This window comes from Bufo gargarizans, chromosome 4, assembly GCF_014858855.1.
Source record: "Bufo gargarizans isolate SCDJY-AF-19 chromosome 4, ASM1485885v1, whole genome shotgun sequence".
In the NCBI taxonomy this organism is placed as follows: Eukaryota; Metazoa; Chordata; class Amphibia; order Anura; family Bufonidae; genus Bufo; species Bufo gargarizans.
In genome coordinates this window covers 429,343,891-429,365,290 of record NC_058083.1, presented here as the reverse complement: position 1 = coordinate 429,365,290, position 21,400 = coordinate 429,343,891, and the positions used below count along the sequence as shown (strand labels likewise).

General features: G+C 45.4%; 2 protein-coding genes across 3 annotated transcripts in view; one reads left to right on the top strand and one right to left on the bottom strand.

The window, feature by feature from the left end:
• The window catches only part of DZANK1 (double zinc ribbon and ankyrin repeat domains 1), a 44,817-nt gene extending 25,852 nt beyond the window's left edge, over positions 1–18,965 (bottom strand). For both annotated transcript variants that reach the window (XM_044291481.1, XM_044291482.1), the window contains exons 1-8: positions 18,837–18,965; positions 16,604–16,729; positions 15,445–15,598; positions 12,497–12,614; positions 11,860–11,950; positions 9,004–9,125; positions 4,410–4,495; positions 158–275 (exon numbers count right to left, since the gene is read on the bottom strand). In XM_044291481.1, the coding sequence (XP_044147416.1) occupies positions 158–275; positions 4,410–4,495; positions 9,004–9,125; positions 11,860–11,950; positions 12,497–12,614; positions 15,445–15,598; positions 16,604–16,712 (798 nt within the window). In that variant the 5' untranslated portion in view covers positions 16,713–16,729; positions 18,837–18,965. The remainder of the gene's footprint in view (positions 1–157; positions 276–4,409; positions 4,496–9,003; positions 9,126–11,859; positions 11,951–12,496; positions 12,615–15,444; positions 15,599–16,603; positions 16,730–18,836) is intronic.
• Positions 18,966–19,242: 277 nt separating this feature from the next.
• Positions 19,243–21,400, top strand: part of POLR3F (RNA polymerase III subunit F) — a 38,804-nt gene continuing 36,646 nt past the window's right edge. The window contains exons 1-2 of the mRNA XM_044290747.1: positions 19,243–19,369; positions 20,958–21,075. Coding sequence (XP_044146682.1) covers positions 19,314–19,369; positions 20,958–21,075 — 174 coding nt within the window. The 5' untranslated portion in view covers positions 19,243–19,313. The remainder of the gene's footprint in view (positions 19,370–20,957; positions 21,076–21,400) is intronic.

Sequence of the window (21,400 nt, the reverse complement as noted above, 5' to 3'; positions counted from 1 at the left end):
TGTATACTGAGGCCTCAGGCACACAGCGGAGCCATGTGCAGGAGGCTGGATGGCGGCACACAGAGTCTCAAACAGCTCAGATCCTAGAGACTCCGTATACTGCAGTATGATGCTCTGTCTGTATGTGCAACACTAAGATATATCATTCAATGGCTACCTGTCCTCTCTCAGGAGGTGGGAGACGACGGCCAGGCACAGGTGGAACAGGAGATCCACATTCTTGGCAGAAGAGCGCAAAAGGGTCTGATGGCCGAGGTGCTAAGCAGTGAGCACACCTAGAAAATGGTGAAAGAGCAGAGGTCATGGTACTAAACACCTAAGGAAGCCCAAACGAGAAATATCATGAAAAAATGTGGGTTTTTAGATAGGGTCATTTCCAGTGCATTCAAGCTTGCACTGATATTTACCAGGGCAACATTCAAATCAAATCTGCAAATCATCTTTTATCTCCAGGTAAAGATGCGATTGGCCATTCGTTTCCCTGGCTAATGAAATATGATAGACCCAGAGCCATAGCCTCAGGATAGGTCATCAATATCAGATCAGTGGGGGTCTGACAACCCGCAACCCCCACCAATCAACTGTACGAAGAGAGGGTGCACGCAGTGGGCACGTGCTGTCTCCGTCCTCTCTTCCTGTCCACTGCTGTATGTCTATGGGACAGCAGCGGGCATAAATAAAGAGCATAAAGCAGAATTAAGCATAAATAACATGAAGTAATTGACACTATGTTACTCAGGTTTAGCTGAATTAAGTATACGGTATGTCTTACTTTCCAATAAAAACTATAAAAGCAAACTTAAAATATACTCTTGGGAAAAAAAAATACTTTTCACTGCTCAAATAAGGGCAGTCTACAAATACAAGCAAAATAGTGGAGCATTCAGCATTTAGAATCCTGAGCGCCAGGTAGAATAAGTAAAATGGTGCTTTAGTGGCACCTAGTGGTGAAATTATAAAAAGCAAGTAAGGGTGGAAGTGCAAGGTATCCAAAAGCACTTTCCATTTTCAACAAATCTAAAGTGTCTTTTTCTTATTAGACCTCATAAACTAACCTGCTCAGACTTTTTATTTCACAGAATCTTATTCTATTTTCTGAACAGACGATCATAGATATTTGTTGTAAAATTGGATCCAGTGTAAACAACAATGCAAAGATCTATTAAAGGGGTTCTCCAGGCTACAGATATTGATGACCTATATCAGACCAATGGGGGTCCAACACTGATCAGCTGCTTTAGGCTGCCGTGGCACTTGAAACTAACAGCATACGGAGCTGTGTAGTTTTTGGCACTGGCGTACGTACTGCCGCTCAGCTCCCATTCACCCCACAATACCCGGCAGGGCCGGCTCTATCATAAGGCAGCCCAAGCGGCTGCTTGAGGGCGCAGAGAAGGGGTGGGGGGGGGGGGGGGGGGCGGCAAACAATTAACTTGCTATGGGTACTTTCACACTTGCGTTTTTCTTTTCCGGCATAGAGTTCCGTCACAGGGGCTCTATACCGGAAAAGAACTGATCAGTTTTATCCTAATGCATTCTGAATGGAGAGTAATCCGTTCAGGATGCATCAGGATGTCTTCAGTTCAGTCGTTTTGACTGATCAGGCAAAAGAGAAAACCGCAGCATGCTACGGTTTTATCTCCGGCGAAAAAAACTGAAGACTTGCCTGAATGCCGGATCCGGCATTTTGTTCCAATAGGAATGTATTAGTGCCTGATCCGGCATTCAGAATACCGGAATGCCGGATCCGTCCTTCCGGTCTGCGCATGCGCAGACTGAAAAGAGGTGAAAAGAATAAATGCTGGATGACACTGGAAAAACAGATCCGGCATTTCAATGCATTTTTTCGACTGATCAGGATCCTGATCAGTCTTACTAATGCCATTAGTTGGCATACGTTTTGCCTCTTTGCTGCAAGTGTGAAAGTAGCCTAACTTACACTTGCCCCGCAGCCCGGCCCTCACTGTCTCAGTCACAGAGCGAGCGGCACGCAGCAACACAAAACACACTGTGAGCTACGAGACCCTGGTGTATTTAAATCTCATTTAGTCTGTCTTTCAGAAAAGTTTCTCCTGGGATTCAAACTCACGACCTTTCAGATCAGAGGCAAGGCATTTACCCACACAGCTATGAGAGCTGTACAGCCAGTTACTTAAAAAAATAAAAAATAAAATAAGACTTCTACTGTAGGTAACTTTGATACCTAGTGTACATCCATACACATGACAGCTGCCCTAACACACCCAGCTCTGCTACATCCATACACAGTGTACTGGGGCAGCAGTCATGTGTATGGATGTACACTAGGTATCAAAGTTATCTAAAGTAGAAGATATATATATATATATATATATATTTTTTTTTTTTAAGTAACTGGCTATACAGCTCTCATAGCTGTGTGGGTAAATGCCTTGCCTCTGATACAGAAGGTCATGGGTTTGAATCCCAGCATAAACTTTTCTGAAAGACAGGCTAAATAAGAACACGAGCACGAAATCTTCAACACTAGAGGCTGCTGGGAACACAGGAAGAGGAAGAGGCCTGCATTGCATTGCTGACATAGAGGTAAGTATAAAAGTTTTTCTTTTTTTTTTTTTTAATACCGGACTGTTACTTTACTGCCACAGGGGAGGGGGGCTATTGGCGCCATGATACTGGCACATGGAGGGGGAGGAGAGAGGCACTTGATACTGGCACATTAGGGGGCAGGGGGAGAGGATGGCACTATGATATTAGCACATGGGGGGGCAAGAAATGGACATGAATCATGAGGGGCAGAAATGTGAAATGATGGGGGGTCAAGAAATGGACATGAATCATGAGGGGCAGAAATGTAGATTCGCTTGTGTTGACAAAAATCCTTGCACCGGCCCTGATACCCAGCATGGCCACTACATAGACTATGGAGTTGTCTGCCTCCAGGTCTGTACACAGGACAGCTTACGGCCTGAAACAGCTAATCTAAGGTCATCAATACTTGTAGTCCGGAGAACCCCTTTAAGGACATTTAAATTGTTATTTACACTGGATCCCACTGTACAACAAAATATTCCTTTATTAAGATCAACCAAATGTTCATGCGCATCTCCTTATGTGGCATACCTTTCCAGAGGGGTACACAGAAATCATAGGGTCCCTTCACAAAAATCAGTATAAGCCCTGCTCCTCACTGTGAGGGCTCTACCAAGTGGACAGCATCACCGTCCCATATCCCGTCCAGTTTTATTAACGTTCCATATATCAATAGCACAAGTGAACATAAGAAACATATTTTAGTCTTATCAGAGGAAAATGCCTACTTCCCCACCTATCAGACACTTTTACTCCCCCTCCCATGGATCGCCACCTTAAAAAGGTATTCCCATCTCCTTTTGATACTGATCTTACGCAGCGGCCAGCATTACCATAGTTACAAAAATAGCCAGGCTGGCTGTGCCATGCTGAATGGAAGATACAGAAACAGCCGAGACCCCCACTGATCTGTAGAACCAGGGAAGAGAAGAGCGCTCTCTCTCCCCAATGGACTATCTATTGAGTCTGTCTCGCTTCATGTCAGGCAGTGAGGTGAGATATGCAAACACTTCCCTCCCGTCGTTCTAGAGATCTGTGGGGGTCTCAGCGCTCAGACCCCCACCGATCTAAACTTTTGATAGGTCTCTATAACATATCAAAAGCTTGTTTAAAGTACAGTGCCACTTTAATCCTTCTCATCCACCTATGGATACGCCACAAATGTCTAATGTGTAAAAGACATGTGACATTTTCTAGTACTGGAAACTGTGAGTACCTATGCAGATAGAGATGGTAAGTGGCCTCACGTGGATCAGTTATGATGCATATATAATTAATAGCTTAGACCACTTTGTCCCTCATTTAGTACCCAGATTAAAGGTTGGTTGTCTTACTTCAGCAAATGGCATTTATCATGTAAAGAAAATTAATACAAGGCACTTACTAATGTATTGTTATTGTCCATATTGCTTCCTTTGCTGGCTGGATTTTTTTTTTTCATCACATTTTAAACTGCGTGTTTCCATGGTTACGACCCCCCTGCAATCCATCAGTGGTGGTCATGCTTGCACACTATTGGAAAAAGTGACGGCCTCTCTGGTGGTTGGGACCGTGGGAACGCACATAGGCTGGTGCTTTTTCCTAAAGTGTGCAAGCATAGCCACCTCTGCAGGGTGGTCGTAACCATGGAAAGGAGCAGTGTATAATGTGATGAAAAAATGAGTCCAGCCAACAAAGGAGGCAATATAGACAATCACAATACATTAGGAAGTGCCTTGTATTACCTTTCTCTACATGATAAAGGCTATTTGCTGAAGTGAGACAACCCCTTTAACCATAGAAGACACTTTTTCATACTTCACCTCTATGGATCTAATACATTCCAAAGCAAGACTTACTTGAGGAAATCAGTCTCCCTCTGGATTCTCATACTCTGTGTACTTGTCAGATTTTTCCGGACAATAGGTTCTGATGTTCCATTAAGCTGAAAAAAGAAATCAAATTCTGAAGTACAACAGTACTAGAATATAGTAATACTAAGGCCTCATGCACACGACCGTTGTTGTGTCCCGTGTCCGTTGTTCCGTTTTCCGTGATTTTCTGTGGACCCATTGACTTTTAATGGGTCCGTGGAAAATTCGGAAAATGCACCGTTTGTCATCCGCGTCCGTGATCCGTGTTTCTAGTCCGTGAAAAAAATAAGACCTGTCCTATTTTTTTCACGGACAACGGTTCGCGGACCCATTCAAGTCAATGGGTCAGTGAAAAAACACGGAGGCACACAAGATTGTCATCCGCGTCCGTGATCCGTGTCCGTTTTTTTTTCTATCATTTGCAAGGCAAAGATTTTTTTTCTATTTCCTTCATGTCTGGTGATCCTCCAAAAATCAAGGAAGACACACGGAAACCAAAAGGGACACGGATCACGGAACAACGGAACCCTGTTTTGCGGACCGTGAAAAAATACTGTTGTGTGCCTGAGGCCTAAGACTGGTTGGACATATGGGGAAAAGTTATCAGGCCCCCCGCTCCAGAATTCTGGCTTCAAAAAGTGACAACATAGGGCTTTTGTGACATTTTGCCACCACTTACTGCAGTTTTCAAAAGTGGGTGGCCGGTCAAGCTGGTTGATAAAATTGTAGCGTAAAAAGTGGAGTTATATTTAAAGGCAGCAGCGTTAGATTCAGAGATGCACCAAATGTATCGAATGTTTCAAATTACAGCAACACAGACTGCTGCATAACTGACTTTAAAGCTATATTTCTCCCATGGACTCCTCTAAGGATGGAGAATTTGGGTACTTGCACTGGCCGCCAGCAGGTTACCTAACGATCTCACGCTCTCCGTAGCAATTAATGCTAGGGGCATCAGGTACTTATGCGCCTGGCTGGTGGCAGTAGGTGCCCTCCTGAATTTAACTGCATCGTCATCCTTAGGACGGGGATACAGTTGAATACTGCAATGAGGGGGGCTCTGTATTTTGCCGCACTGTGGTATTTGGTTCTGCTGGGTCGGCATTTTGTGCTGCACTACGTTATTGCTGGCCCGACTTCTTCTGTTGCCCCTGCCTATTTGTGTTGATTTGTGTTGTCCTTGCCTACTTGTGTTGCCCCGTCTTCCGTCAATCTGGACCCATCTACTACATGGGGCCTCTTTTAGGCTGGGTTCAGACCTGAGCGTTCGCGATGGAGCGCTCTGTATGCGCGATTGTACGGGCGTTTGCAATCGCACATACAGAGACAAGCGAACGCCCATTGTCGCGCGTTCCCGCTGAAGTCTATGTACGGGAACGCGCGACAAGACGCCCCAAAGAAGCTCATGTACTTCTTGGGGCGTCGGGCGTTTTACAGCGCGATCGTACGCGCTGTTAAATGCTCAGGTGAGAACCATTCCCATAGGGAATCATTGGTTCTTACCTGTTGAGCGTTTTACAGCGCGTAGGAATGCGCTGTAAAACGCTCAGGTCTGAACCCAGCATTAGGGTTTTTTCCAGGGCCACTTTTAGCTTCTAGTCCGCCCCTGCTTGTAGGGAAGAATACTTATTTACGTACATTGGAACATGTCATATTTTTTCTGCTGGGTTTATACGGATTCTGAGCGAAAACCCCTGTACACCTCAGTATGAAAGTGGGGGAATACAGAGGTGAAGTAGAGGTGCCATGCATTTCTATAGCAGCCCTATTATGGCTCTGTACAAAGCAGATGTACAATATGGCCTTATACATGGGCCCTTAAAAATAAGAACAATAGTTGTCAGCAGCTATAGATATTATTGTGCCGCAATGACACGAGATTAGGAGGACATGCAAAAAATGGCTGCCAAATGATATAGAATTGTTGCATGTTTATACATGATTTTCCACTCTGGATCTACTCTGATCTGCCCCAGTTTTTATAAACCTTGTTTTTTTCTAGTTTACTTCTAGAGCAGAGGTGAACAACCTGTACTCAGGGCCACAATGCCATTGTAAACAGCCCCCAACATTCAGACTGGCAATATTATGAGGAGAGCACTGTGTAGCTGGCACTGTTACAGGGTGATGGTCACTTTTGTGCACTACAGCTGTATTCAATGTCTATGAGACTGACAGAGAAAGCCAACGCTAGTTCTCAGATATCTCCATCGGTCCCATAGACTGTTTTGTGATATTAATGACCTCTACTCAGGAGACACCTGCCGATCAGCTGTTTGATGGGGCTGTGACGCTAGTGTGAGAGCTGTGTCCTCTTCAATGTTTAGCCACACACCATATACATTGTAGTGGCTGCAACCCCCTTCCAACAGCTGATCAGAAGGGGTGCCGGAAGTCGGATCTCCAGCAGTCTGAAATTGTGGCCTATCCTGAGGATAGGTCACCAATTCCATGGATCCGGAATACCCATGGGTTTGGCTTTTAAAACTACATCAGGAAAGCTGAATTTGTGACCGTACCAGAATTCTCTTTGGCGTTCTTAGAATCCTTGTGTCATGCACTGTCCCTCAGACCCCGCACTAGCAGATTTATCCAGAGTGCTCCTTAAAGGGGCATTCCCATACAAGACATTTTTAGCATATCCTAATAAACGAAAATGTCTGATGGTTCAACACTCCACAGAGTAGTAAACACGGTGGAAAGACGGCCATGTACAGTGCCTTGCAAAAGTATTCACCCCCCCCCTTGACTTTTTCCATATTTTGTTACATTACAGCCTTAAATTCAATGTTTTGTTCATCTGAATTTTATGTGATGGATCAGAACACAATAGTCTAAGTTGGTGAAGTGAAATGAGAAAAATATATAAAATAAAACTATTGTTTAGAAATAGAAAACAGAAAATTGCCATGTGCGTATGTATTCACCACCCTTTGTTAGGAAGCCCATAAAAAGCTCTGGTGCAACCAATTACCTTTAGAAGTCATATAATTTGTGAAATGATGTCCACCTGTGTGCGATCTAAGTGTCACATGATCTGTCATTACATATACACACCTTTTTTGAAAGGCCCCAGAGGCTGCAACACGTAAGCAAGAGGCATCACTAACCAAACACTGCCATGAAGACCAAGGAACTCTCCAAACAAGTAAGGGACAATGTTGTTGAGAAGTACAAGTCAGGGTTAGGTTATAAAAAAATATCCAAATCTTTGATGATCCCCAGGAGCACCATCAAATATATCATAACCAAATGGAAAGAACATGGCACAACAGCAAACCTGCCAAGAGAAGGCCGCCCACCAAAACTCACGGACCGGGCAAAGAGGGCATTAATCAGAGAGGCAGCACAGAGACCTAAGGTAACCCTGAAGGAGCTGCAGAGTTCCACAGCAGAGACTGGAGTATCTGTACATAGGACGACAATAAGTCGTATGCTCCATAGAGTTGGGCTTTATGGCAGAGTGGCCAGAAGAAAGACAGTACTTTCATCTAAAAACAATAAGGCACGTTGTGAGTTTGCGAAAAGGCATGTGGGAGACTCCCAAAATGTATGGAGGAAGGTGCTCTGGTCTGATGAGACGAAAATTAAACTTTTCGGCCATCAAAGAAAACGCCACCTAACACATCACATAACCTAAAGAACACCATCCCCACAGTGAAACATGGTGGTGGCAGCATCATGCTGTGGGGATGTTTTTCAGCAGCCAGGACTGGGAAACTGGTCAGAGTTGAGGGAAAGATGGACGGTCCTAAATACAGAGATATTCTTGAGCAAAACCTGTACCACTCTGTGAGTGATTTGAGGCTAGGATGGAGGTTCACCTTCCAGCAGGACAATGACCCCAAACACACTGCTAAAGCAACACTTGAGTGGTTTAAGGGGAAACATGTAAATGTGTTGGAATGGCCTAGTCAAAGCCCAGATCTCAATCCAATAGAAAATCTGTGGTCAGACTTAAAGATTGCTGTTCACAAGTTCAAACATCCAGTTTGAAGGAGCTGGAGCAGTTTTGCAAGGAAGAATGGGCAAACATCCCAGTGGTTAGATGTGGCAAGCTCATAGAGACTTATCCAAAGCGACTTGGAGCTGTGATTGCCGCAAAAGGTGGCTCTACAAAGTGTTGACTTTAGGGGGGTAAATGCACATTGACTTTTTCTGTTATTTTGTCCTATTTGTTGTTTGCTTCACAATAAAAAAAAAACATCTTCAACGTTGTGGGCATGTTCTGTAAATTAAATGATGCAAATCCTCAAACAATCCATGTTAATTCCAGGTTGTGAGGCACCAAAATATGAAAAAAGTCAAGGGGGGGGGGGGGGGGGGGGCGGCGTGCATGTGCGGCTAACTCGTTTCCTCTTCTCTGGAAAGTTTAACATGGGAGCAGAGGACCCCTATTCTCCCATAGCAGAACCTCCACCACTCGGACATCTATGGCATATACTGTCACTATGCCTTAATTGTCTCACATGGCAATGTACCTTACTGTGGTCCTTAGGAATGGTATGGACCATGTGACCTTCAGACCAGAGAAGCTTGTGCACCCTTGAGTTTATGATCTGATAACTATGAATTGTACCTGAGATCTCTGGGTCTGAAGTGCAGACGATGGCTCTTCTCCTTGGCTGGGTTTTCCTAGGCGACTAGTCATAAATCTTGGGCCGGTGAAGGACTTGTTGGGTCTACCATCTGTTTCATGGTCTGGAAAAATGGAATCTTCACAATTCATTCTAAAATAATTCTCACTATATGTCAGGATAGTGAAGGAGTTTAAGCATGCATGGGACAGGCATAAGGCCATCCTTCATATAAGATAGGGCCAAGGGCTATTCATAGTATTCAGTATATTGGGCAGACTAGATGGGCCAAATGGTTCTTATCTGCCCACACATTCTATGTTTCTATGTTTCCTGCAGAGACTTACTGATTGAAACAGCATGTTCATTCACAACAAGTGGAGATACATACATTTCATGAGATTGTACCGTACAGACGGTGTCCTTCATATACTAAATATATACACTCACCTAAAGAATTATTAGGAACACCTGTTCTATTTCTCATTAATGTGATTATTTAGTCAACCAATCACATGGCAGTTGCTTCAATGCATGTAGGGTTGTGGTCCTGGTCAAGACAATCTCCTGAACTCCAAACTGAATGTCAGAATGGGAAAGAAAGGTGGGCTACAACAGCAGAAGACCCCACCGGGTACCACTCATCTCCACTACAAATAGGAAAAAGAGTCTACAAATTGCACAAGCTCACCAAAATTGGACTGTTGAAGACTGGAAAAATGTTGCCTGGTCTGATGAGTCTCGATTTCTGTTGAGACATTCAAATGGTAGAGTCCGAATTTGGCGTAAACAGAATGAGAACATGTATCCATCATGCCTTGTTACCACTGTGCAGGCTGGTGGTGGTGGTGTAATGGTGTGGGGGATGTTTTCTGGGCACACTTTAGGCCCCTTAGTGCCAATTGGCCATCGTTTAAATGCCACGGGCTACCTGAGCATTGTTTCTGACCATGTCCATCCCTTCATGACCACCATGTACCCATCCTCTGATGGCTACTTCCAGCAGGATAATGCACCATGTCACAAAGCTCGAATCATTTCAAATTGGTTTCTTGAACATGACAATGTACTAAAATGGCCCCCACAGTCACCAGATCTCAACCCAATAGAGCATCTTTGGGATGTGGTGGAACGGGAGCTTCGTGCCCTAGATGTGCATCCCTCAAATCTCCATCAACTGCAAGATGCTATCCTATCAATATGGGCCAACATTTCTAAAGAATTCTATCAGCACCTTGTTGACTCAATGCCACGTAGAATTAAGGCAGTTCTGAAGGCAAAAGGGGGTCCAACACTGTATTTGTATGGTGTTCCTAATAATTCTTTAGGTGAGTGTATATACAAACGCATAGTAAAACAATAAACTTTAACAATAATCATTGGGGCAGAATCATCAACGTATTCAGACTTGTTTTTTAGGCCCAATGTTCCATCTATTACAGGACTTCCCTTCTGCCATCCAAGATGGCTGCACTTCTTCGCAGACTAACTGACGCACATTGTGCATTTGGTAGCTCAAGACACTTCCTGCTGCCTTTGGATTGGCCAGCATCACTCACATGAGCAGTATCGGCCAATCCAAGAGCAGGGCTGGACAAGTGGGAAGTGTCTTGGACTACTGATCCACAGTATGTATCGGGTAGTTTGAGAAGTGGTGCTGCCATTTTGGATGACAGAAGAGAAGCCAGGGAATTGACAGATATGCAGCTAAAAATATGAAAAGGAGGCCTTTAGGGTGGGTTCACACATAGGGTTTTGTGGCAGCTTTTTGGACCAAAGCAAGAAGTGAGTTAGAAGGGAATGAAAAATATAAAGGAAAGATTTCTACTTCTTCTGCTGGATCCACTTCTAGCTCTGGCTCAAAAACTGCTGAAAAATCCATGTGTGAATGTAAGATAAAAGGAGTCTGTCACTAGAAGATTTACTGTTAAACCTGGCACAGTGTCCTGCAGGACCAGCTTAATTTAGCGATTTGTTGCTTTATTCTGGAGAAAAAGTACTTTGCATGCAAATAAGCAGTTAAGTGCACTGATGACGGGCCCAAGTCATTCTGTGCACCAATGCTCTTTCGGCTTCCTTCTCCAGCCCCACAGGGCCAAAAGACTATTCAAGGACCTGCCTCTGTCAAGCAAGAAGCAGAGGGAGTAGGAGGAGTAACAGTGAACAGAGTGGTTCAGACCTGCCCTCGGTGCACTTAAAGGGGTTCTGCACTTTCATTTCACTGATGATCTATCCTCTGGATAGATCATCAGCTTCTGATCGGCGGGGGTCCGACACCCGGGACCCCCGCCGATCAGCTGTTTGAGAAGGCAGCGGCGCTCCAGCAGCGCAGCAGCCTTCTCACTGTTTACCGCCGGGCCGCCCGCCCACTGACGTCACGACTTGTATCAACTAGAGTGGACGCGGCTAAGCTTCATTCAATGAACAGAGCTTAGCCACGCCCACTCTAGTTGATACAAGTCGTGACGTCAGAGGGCGGGCGGCCCGGCGGTAAACAGTGAGAAGGCCGCAGTGCTCCTGGAGCGCCGCTGCCTTCTCAAACAGCTGATCGGCGGGGGTCCCGGGTGTCGGACCCCCGCCGATCAGAAGCTGATGATCTATCCAGAGGATAGATCATCAGTTAAATGAAAGTGCAGAACCCCTTTAACTGCTCATTTGTATATGGAATGAAGAAACGGGTCCCTAAGTGACAGGTATCATTACATTCAGGTGAGCTAGCCCTACAACCTTGGATCTGACCTGCTTCTGCCAGATTGCAGGAGCCTTCCTGCAGCAATGTCAAAAGACATTGCTGCAGATTCCGGACCTGCATCGCTCACAGTCCAAAGAAGTGTTTTCTTCTTCATAGTAAATCATACCTCCATGAGTTTGTGTCCTTTCATCCCAGGCCGATGTTCTCTGCAAGGTGACATCTTTCTTCTTTGGCTTTGCAGGAGAAATAACTTTATCCTGAAATACAGACATAAATATTAGTATTTATTGTGTCCTGTGATGTATTGATTTGTATATATCTGTCTATATACATGTCATAAATTACTTGAATTTAGGACCAGCTGGGTAGTGCATGGCAAGCATCCAAGGTTATAGGTGGCACTTGGTAAGAAAGGGGGGTCCTGAGTGGTGCTTATTATCCTGCTCAAACGTTATAATCTCTGCTGACATCTCCATGAGTACCAACAAAGAGGTCCTCTGGCATTTACCACTTGACTTTTGCATTTTGGCAGTCATTATCTCAGGGACCACACTAATCTTCATTTGGGAACCACATTGACAAACGACTATGGGGCACATTTATTAAGACCGGCGTTTCAGACGCTGGTCTTAATAAGCCCTATACCTGGCGGTGGATCCGCCGGAGTTATGAAGAGGTGCAGGTCTTCCGCCACTTCCAAATGTAAGACATCTTCCTAGCTGTCTTACCTTTAGACCATTTTCTATGCCTAAAACAGAAAACGTTCAATGTCTCCGACCTGCACATTCATCGGGATGCCTCACCTGTTTAGAAAGTTCTTTTAAGAAGTTTTCATCATTGTCTTCATCTGACGAGTCTATCTCTGGACGATCATATTCCACGATGAAAACTTTAGTCACAGTCCCACTTTCTCGGCCATCTCTAAACAGCAGAACAGCAGATAATTAGTAGCGACGCTTTCATTCAGGACCCATCCGAGGGGTCACCCGAGATTTTGATACTGATGACCTATCCTCAAGATAGATCATTAGTATGTGATTGGTGGGGGTCCGACACCGGGGACCCCCACTGATCAGCTGTTTGAGAAGGCACCAGCACTCGCAGTACATTGTATAGCGGCTGTTCTTAGTATCGCGCTCAGCCACAAGAATTGAATGCCGCAGTGCTCACAGAAGCGGTGGTGCCTTCTAAAACAGCTGATCGGCTGGGGATCCGGGTGTCAGACCCCCACCGATCAGATACTGATGACCTATCCTGAGGATAGGTCATTAGTATCAAAAGCCCAGAAAACCCCTTTAAGGCTGACAGCAGATTCTGCGTGCTTGCCACTCGTGTCTAAATGCCTCCCCCACGCGTTTCGGGGTACTCAGGACCTCCTTTTCAAGTCTTAAGGCTGACAGTTACCTCTGGCAAGCATCCAGAGGTAACTGTCAGCCTTAAGACTTGAAAAGGAGGTCCTGAGTACCCCGAAACGCATTGTCCATGTGAAATATCAAATAAAGATCCTACAGTTCACTACTATTTTTGTTGTGGTTTTGCGCCTGCCAGCTATCACTTCAGAGTGAGACTTAATTGGTCCACTCGTTTTTTTCCTACGATTCCATTACTCCTTTGGTTCACTGGCCTCTTCCCCCAGAGAACAAAAATAGCATTGGGTGCACCAACCCCTGTATCTTCTACCTAAGCTCTCATTGGTGTTGTGACCCACTTTGCACAATGGTTACAGGTGAGCACAATACATGCCTTTGAGGGACCAAGTCCCATTCCTTATTTACTCTATGAGATGAGAGCCTTTTTCCCTGTTGCCAATACTTTACTTATGGACAGGGGTCTTCTTCAGGAGGCGTATCTTACTGATAGTTCTTGATGTGCTCGGTGCTAGGACAGATGGCGTATCTGCCAAACAGCTGAGAAAGCCATGGTGGTTGAGGAATGTGAAAAGTTGGGGTAAACATGAATCTTCCACAACTGATGCACGGTGGTATGATTAATGCAATAGCTTGTCATGTAACGTAGCGAGCGGAGTCACACCACAGTAACAGCAGAGTTATAGTTCTAACCAACCAGTGATATACAGTACAGACCAAAAGTTTGGACACACCTTCTCATTCAAAGAGTTTTCTTTATTTTCATAACTATGAAAATTGTATATTCACACTGAAGGCATCAAAACTATGAATTAACACATGTGGAATTATATACATAACAAAAAAGTGTGAAACAACTGAGAATATGTCATATTCTAGGTTCTTCAAAGTAGCCACCCTTTGCTTTGATTACTGCTTTGCACACTCTTGGCATTCTCTTGATGAGCTTCAAGAGGTAGTCAGCTGAAATGGTTTTCACTTCACAGGTGTGCCCTGTCAGGTTTAATAAGTGGGATTTCTTGCCTTATGAATTGGGTTGGGACCATCAGTTGCGTTGTGGAGAAGTCAGGGGGATACACAGCTGATAGTCCTACTGAATAGACTGTTAGAATTTGTATTATTGCAAGAAAAAAGCAGCTAAGTAAAGAAAAACGAGTGGCCATCATTACGTTAAGAAATGAAGATCAGTCGGTCCAAAAAATTGGGAAAACTTTGAAAGTGTCCCCAAGTGCAGTCACAAAAACCATCAAGCGCTACAAAGAAATTGGCTCACATGCAGACCGCCCCAGGAAAGGAAGACCAAGAGTCACCTCTGCTGCGGAGGATAAGTTCACCCGAGTCACCAGCCTCAGAAATCGCAGGTTAACAGCAGCTCAGATTAGAGACCAGGTCAATGCCACACCGAGTTCTAGCAGCAGACACATCTCTAGAACAACTGTTAAGAGGAGACTGTGTGAATCAGGCCTTCATGGTAGAATATCTGCTAGGAAACCACTGCTAAGGACAGGCAACAAGCAGAAGAGACTTGTTTGGGCTAAAGAACACAAGGAATGGACATTAGACCAGTGGAAATCTGTGCTTTGGTCTGATGAGTCCAAATTTGAGATCTTTGGTTCCAACCACCGTGTCTTTGTGCGACGCAGAAAAGGTGAACGGATGGACTTTACATGCCTTGTTCCCACCGTGAAGCATAGAGGAGGAGTTGTGATGGTGTGGGGGTGCTTAGCTGGTGACACTGTTGGGGATTTATTCAAAATTGAAGGCATACTGAACCAGCATGGCTACCACAGCATCTTGCAGCGGCATGCTATTCCATCCGATTTGCGTTTAGTTGGACCATCATTTATTTTTCAACAGGACAATGACCCCAAACACACCTCCAGGCTGTGTAAGGGCTATTTGACCATGAAGGAGAGTGATGGGGTGCTGCGCCAGATGACCTGGCCTCCACAGTCACCGGACCTGAACCCAATCGAGATGGTTTGGGGTGAGCTGGACCGCAGAGTGAAGGCAAAAGGGCCAACAAGTGCTAAGCATCTGTGGGAACTCCTTCAAGACTGTTGGAAGACCATTTCAGGTGACTACCTCTTGAAGCTCATCAAGGGAATGCCAAGAGTGTGCAAAGCAGTAATCAAAGCAAAAGGTGGCTACTTTGAAGAACCTAGAATATGACATATTTTCAGTTGTTTCACACTTTTTTGTTATGTATATAATTCCACATGTGTTAATTCATAGTTTTGATGCCTTCAGTGTAAATCTACAATTTTCATAGTCATGAAAATAAAGAAAACTCTTTGAATGAGAAGGTGTGTCCAAACTTTTGGTCTGTACTGTACATCACGATGAAACAGGATTATACGTCATTAGAAGCTGCAGTCACCTACCTGCTCACAGCCAAAGCCTTAAGGGTTATTTTACCATCGGGCAATGTGAATGGCCCTCGATATTTCAAAGTGGTGTTTTCCTGATGAGTGGTCTTCTTTAGGAAGTCTGGCTTGCTTCCATCCAGTGTATAGAAGATGGAAACATCTGGTGTATCTAAAATACATGCAGATGGGGGAGGAAAGGAATTACCAAAAGGCCCTGTGACATTTCCTTATTTACTGACATTGCTTCTTCCAGTCGGTGATGGGGGAAGATACGGGGTCCTGGACTTGGGTAGAAAGGTAGATAACTTTGACTGGGTTCAGTAACCTTGTGTTTCCATTGTATTTAGATGGCAACTGGGCCAAAAGATGAATACACGGGGTTACTATTAGGATGGGGGATGTGCCTGGGGTACCAAAAGTGTAACAATAAATCCACCATTCTGACATCCCTTCATAATAATTAGAAGGTCAGCCAAAACCACCAAAATTGTCAGGTTCGCCCCATTACATAACTAGTGTATACAGCCAGTTTAAAGGGGTTGTCCAGTTTCAGGATGAAACCAGACAGTCCTCCGGATTAAGCTTCAATGAAGAACCAGTACCTACCCCGGCTGGGCTCCATTTACTCGGCTGCGGTGGTGACGTCAACGCTAAGGCCAGTGATTGGCTGCGGCAGTTAAATGTTGTCAACATGAGATCACTGCTGCAGTCGGGTAAATAGAGCGTGGGTGGGAGAACCGGAGCGGCAGTGCGGGATCTGACAGGTCAGTGCGGTTGTTACCTGTTCTTTGTTGCACCTTGATCCGGACCCCCCCTTTAACCTTTGTCAGTTGTAGCAGTTATTTGTGTGTATGCACTGACATGGAACGCCCCTATGACAAAGAAGCAGAGCACTGGCAAGAAGTGTTGTCATGGGGACGAAAGGCTACAGGCTTAAAGGGGTTGTCTCATGAGACACAGTCCCGACCACCAGCCGGCCAAGAAGTGCTCCGGCACGCGCGGTCTCAGTAGCTCCTACTGCGGTGCATGAGATCTACGGACACAGCACAGCACAGCAAGCCTACTTTCTTCACATTTACTATGACCCTTCTATATGACATATGAATTATTACTAATGAAATCATAAATTGGAAAAAAAAATCGACTGTAAATGTGAGTTATCTTTTTTTCGTACCTGATTTTATTTCAATCGGAGTATTTGAGTCTACTTCGTACTTCCCTTTGCCAGGAACAGGGACACGGAGCGGTATAATCTGCGGTACACATATCGAGCCTGCCGTCATTCTTCCTGAGAGGGGACCTGCGGAGATCAACGTTAGCATTACAGTATATACATATGCAAAAAAGGAATAAACACCAATATATCACATATAGGGACCATACTGACGCCTCTCTGCCGCTGTGTGGAAAAAAAGGAATCTGTACGTGTCCAAGTGCAAGCAGCGTGCAGGAGGCAATATCCATGGGGTCACTAATAGATGTATTCTAGGGGCCCAGTCACCTCTCCTCACATGTCTGATTTAGTGAATATTTGTATTCTCATTGAAATAGTAATTCTACGGCCTCTTTCACACGGGCGTCGCGTGTGAGGGTCGGACAAGATGCGGGTGCGTCACGGTAAAATGCACAATTTTTCCACGCGAGTGCTAAGCGTTTTAATGCGTTTTGCATGCGCTTGAGAAAAATCGTCATGTTTGGTACCCAGACCCGACCCTGGACTTCTTCACAGAAGTTCGGGTCTGGTTTAGGTGTTCTGTAGATTTTATTATTTTCCCTTATAAGATGGTTATAAGGGAAAATAATAGCATTCTGAATACAGAATGCTTAGTAAAATAGGGATGGAGGGGTTAAAAAAAATAAAAAATAATATTTAACGCACCTCATCCACTTGTTCGCGCAGCCCGGCTTCTCTTCTTTCTTCTTCTTTGATGACCAGGAGAAAAAGAACCTGTGGTGACGTCACTGCGCTCATCACATGGTCCGTCACATGATCCATCACCATGGTGATGGTCCAGGTATTATGGAGACGGAGGAGATGTTAGATGGGTGCGGTACAAGGAACATGATGGGGTCTATGGTGAGCGGAGGCTTCTCTAGAATTTCAGGGATGGCCAACCTGCGGCTCTCCAGCTGTTGCAAAACTACAACTCCCAGCATGCCCAGACAGCCTACAGCGGTGCATGGTGGGAATTGTAGTTTTACAACAGCTGGAGAGCCGCAGGTTGGCCATCCCTAGATGTACTACAAGACCCCAACACAACCAGTAAGGAATCTCCTGATTACACAGACATTTACATAGTCTGGTATGCAGGGTAGAGGATAATTACAAATACTGATAATTTATTATTGTCAAAAATACTAAAGATTGGATACATATGGATGCAGGAAACGCACGGATCATCAGCGTGCTTTCCACATCCGTATATTCTTTACACAGAGATAGAATATGTCCGCAAGATGCTGAACACGGACTCAATGAAGTCAACAGGTCCACAAAAAAATGTGGACAGCACATGGACCGCATGTGTATTTTGCGGACTGCAAAACGTACATGGTTGCGTGCATGAAGCCTAGGATCTCATGCACACGACTGTATTACTCTTCCTCATCTTAGGCTCCATTAACACGTCCATGGTGTGTTGCGGACCCACAAATTGCGGATCCGCAACACACCCGCCCAGTACCCCTATAGAAATTATGGTCCCCAATGTATGGAACAGATGCACAACGTTTGTGTGCAAGAGGCCTAAAGGCTCATGCACATGACCGTGTGCTGTCCGTGGCCGTATTGTGGGCTTGCATACGGCGGGTCCGCAATACACGGGCACCGGCCATGTGCATCCCGCATCACGGACCCATTCACTTCAATGGGTCCGAAATCCGTAAGATGGGGAACGGAAAAAATGACTCCGTTGCATTCCGTTTCCGTATGTCCGCATGTCCGTTCCACAAAAAAAAAAAGAACATGTCCTACAATTGTCCCCATTACGGACAAGGATAGGACTGTTCTATTAGGGGTCGTACGTTCCACAAAATACGGAACGGACGCGGATCTGCAGTTTGTACCAACCAAGCAGATGAGATACTAAAAAGATGTCGTCCACGCACCGCGGACACTGTTCACAACCTGCGGCAGATTTTGCTGCCAATCCAAGGCAAACCTTGCAGATTTCACCCTCATGAATGCAGATTTGGATATTTCTGCTCCAAATCTGCTAGAAATCCATCAATAAAAAGTAATAATAAAACACAATGGAAAATAATTGGCAAAGCTGCAAACATCTGCGCCTGGAAGGACGTTTTTATAAGCAGCTTTAGCACAGCTATCCGGGCACTGAGTGACAGAAGGTGAAACACATGAATGCACGCAGTGCCCACCTCCCCCACCCCTCATGCCCTCTTCCTACCCGCACAGCGCTGGCACAGGGCACTTGGTGGTCAGCAGCTGAATCTCCAGTCCCGTTACTACAGACGCTTCCCCCGGCGGAGCCTGCAACTCGTCAGGACCGAGTCCAGTGATTGGCACATTCTCAGTTGCCTTGGTAACCAAAGATGCGAAAACACACCCCGCCCCGCAGTCGAAGAACGGAAAGACGTCAGCGGGAGAGGAAATGCTCCGAGCAGCCATCTTTAATAGGGGCAAAGGATTCTCGTCTATAGTTTAGTTATACTACGGATTAGCAGTAACAGTTCACGTGGAAACGTTCTGTTCTGTCATTTAGATAGGCAAAGACTGTGAAATGTTATGATTTTTATGGTCTTGCCCTTAAACAATATGTCCGGCGAGGTGTCAGGCAGGTCTTGCGGCGCATGCGCAGTAGTCACGAGACGGCGGACGCTGTGAATGGTAGTGCACGGCGGCGTGGATAGAGAGGTGCTAGGAGATGGCGGAGGTGAAAGTGAAGCAGGAGGGAGCAGAGGCCGCAGAGATAGAGAACAGGTGCGCTGCCGCCATGCTGAGGATAGCACTGTCAGAATGTCTCAAAAACATGGGGGGCAGCCAAAGCCTTGACACTCCTTGACGTTCATGTCTTCTGTGGGTCAGTAAATTTACTGACTGCTTAAAACCAGAGGCAATGGGTTCTCCAGGGATGGGTGTGTGAATGATATGGGTTCATTAACCCCTGCTGGACCAGAGCATGTTTATTTGCCCAGCTCCTTCGCCAGGTGAATTGCACTGGCACAGCTGGCGCTATGCTTGGTCTCGTCCTTTCAGCCGTCGGGTCGTCATGATGATCAATGAGCTCCGATCCGTGGTTGGGTTGTCACTAGGGATGAGCGAACTTATGTTTCAAGTCCGGCGTCCAAGGTTCGGGCTATCTAAGTATACCATTATGGATTCCGCTACCGTGGACCATAAGTTATGGTGGAATCGGAATTCTTAGATAACCCGAACCTTCTACGCCAAACTTGGAAACACAAGTTCGCTCATCCGTAGTCAGCACTTGTAGTGAATACGGTCTCCCGTGTGCTGGCGGGGGATAAAGCTCGCTAAAGGGATGCGTTCACACTGAGGTCTTCCAGTCTGGATTTCGGTGCAGATTCCCCACCTAAAATCCATGGATTTTACTGAGAAGGGTGCGGAGAAAGTGAACGCTTCTTTCCGCCTCGAATCCACGACTGTTGAAATGGGAAGGATCAAAAACCACGCAGAATTTTTAAAAGAGGATTCTGCCTCTGTGTGAACTCCCCCTAAGGCCTCATGCACCCGACGGTGTTTTTCACCTGTGTGCCCGCGGCATTGGGGGAGCAGGTTTCACGTCTGTCAAACGGACAGCAGAAGGAGAGACAGATGTATTAAGAGACGTGCACCACTTAATAGATTGGTCGGTTTTTACTAAGACTGGCGTGTGAAGCAGCGGCCTTTAGTAAATTCCCCCCCCCTTCAGTAAGAAATGTAGTGGGAATGTGCCCCAAAACTTTGACACGAGAACAGCCCTGTGCACTGTGAGTAACTGATAGGACTACTTTGTACCCATGACACTGGCTGACCTGTTACATGTGCACTTGGCAGCTGAGGGCATCTGTGTTGGTCCCATGTACATATGTGCCCACATTGTTGAGAAAAATGATGTTTTAACATATGCAAATGAGCCTCTAGGAGCAATGGGGGTGTTGCTGTTACACCCAGAGGCTCTGCTCTCTCTGCAACTGCTGTGCTCTACACTTGAAAACAATGAAAATGTAATCACACCTGGTCCTGTCAATCAATGTGCAGAGGGTGTGGCAGTTGCAGAGAGAGCAGAGCCTCTAGGTGTAATGGCAACGCCCCTGTTGCTCCTAGAGGCTCATTTGCATATAGTAAAACTTAATTTTTCTCAGCAATGCGGGCATATGTGAACATGGGACCTACACAGATGTTTTCAGCTGCTAAGCGCAGATGTAACAGGTCAGCCAGTTTCATAGGTACAAATCTGCTGACACAATCCCTTTAAATAAACCAGAAATGATGGGGGTTGTGCTAATTTGATATTACAGGATGTCTTGTATCCGAAAACTGAACCTGATCTTTATTTTACGTGTTTTAGGATTATTGAGCTCTGTCAGCAGTTCCCTCACGGGATCACCGATCAAGTTATTCAAAATGAGATGCCGAATATTGAACCGAAGCAGAGAGCGATGGCGATTAACCGCTTGCTGTCCACTGTAAGTTTATGGCTGGCTTCAGTTGAGGGAAACACCTTCCACGTGGGAGCGTTTTTTCCCGGCCTGAACTTTGCTCTTATAATGGTTCCCCTGCTCTGCGTTCACTATAAAGCATCGTACTGACGTAATGCCGTCCAATGTACAATTCATTACAGGCGATTTTAGAGCAGGGAAACGTAAGGCCTCATTCACAGTCAGTGTTTGGTCAGTGATTAGGAACCAAAACCAGGAGTGAATCCTCCAGTAAGATAAGATGTCATCTAATAATCTGTTTTGTGACGGACGCGGATTGTCTGCAGAAAACAATTCACGCACGATGGTGTAA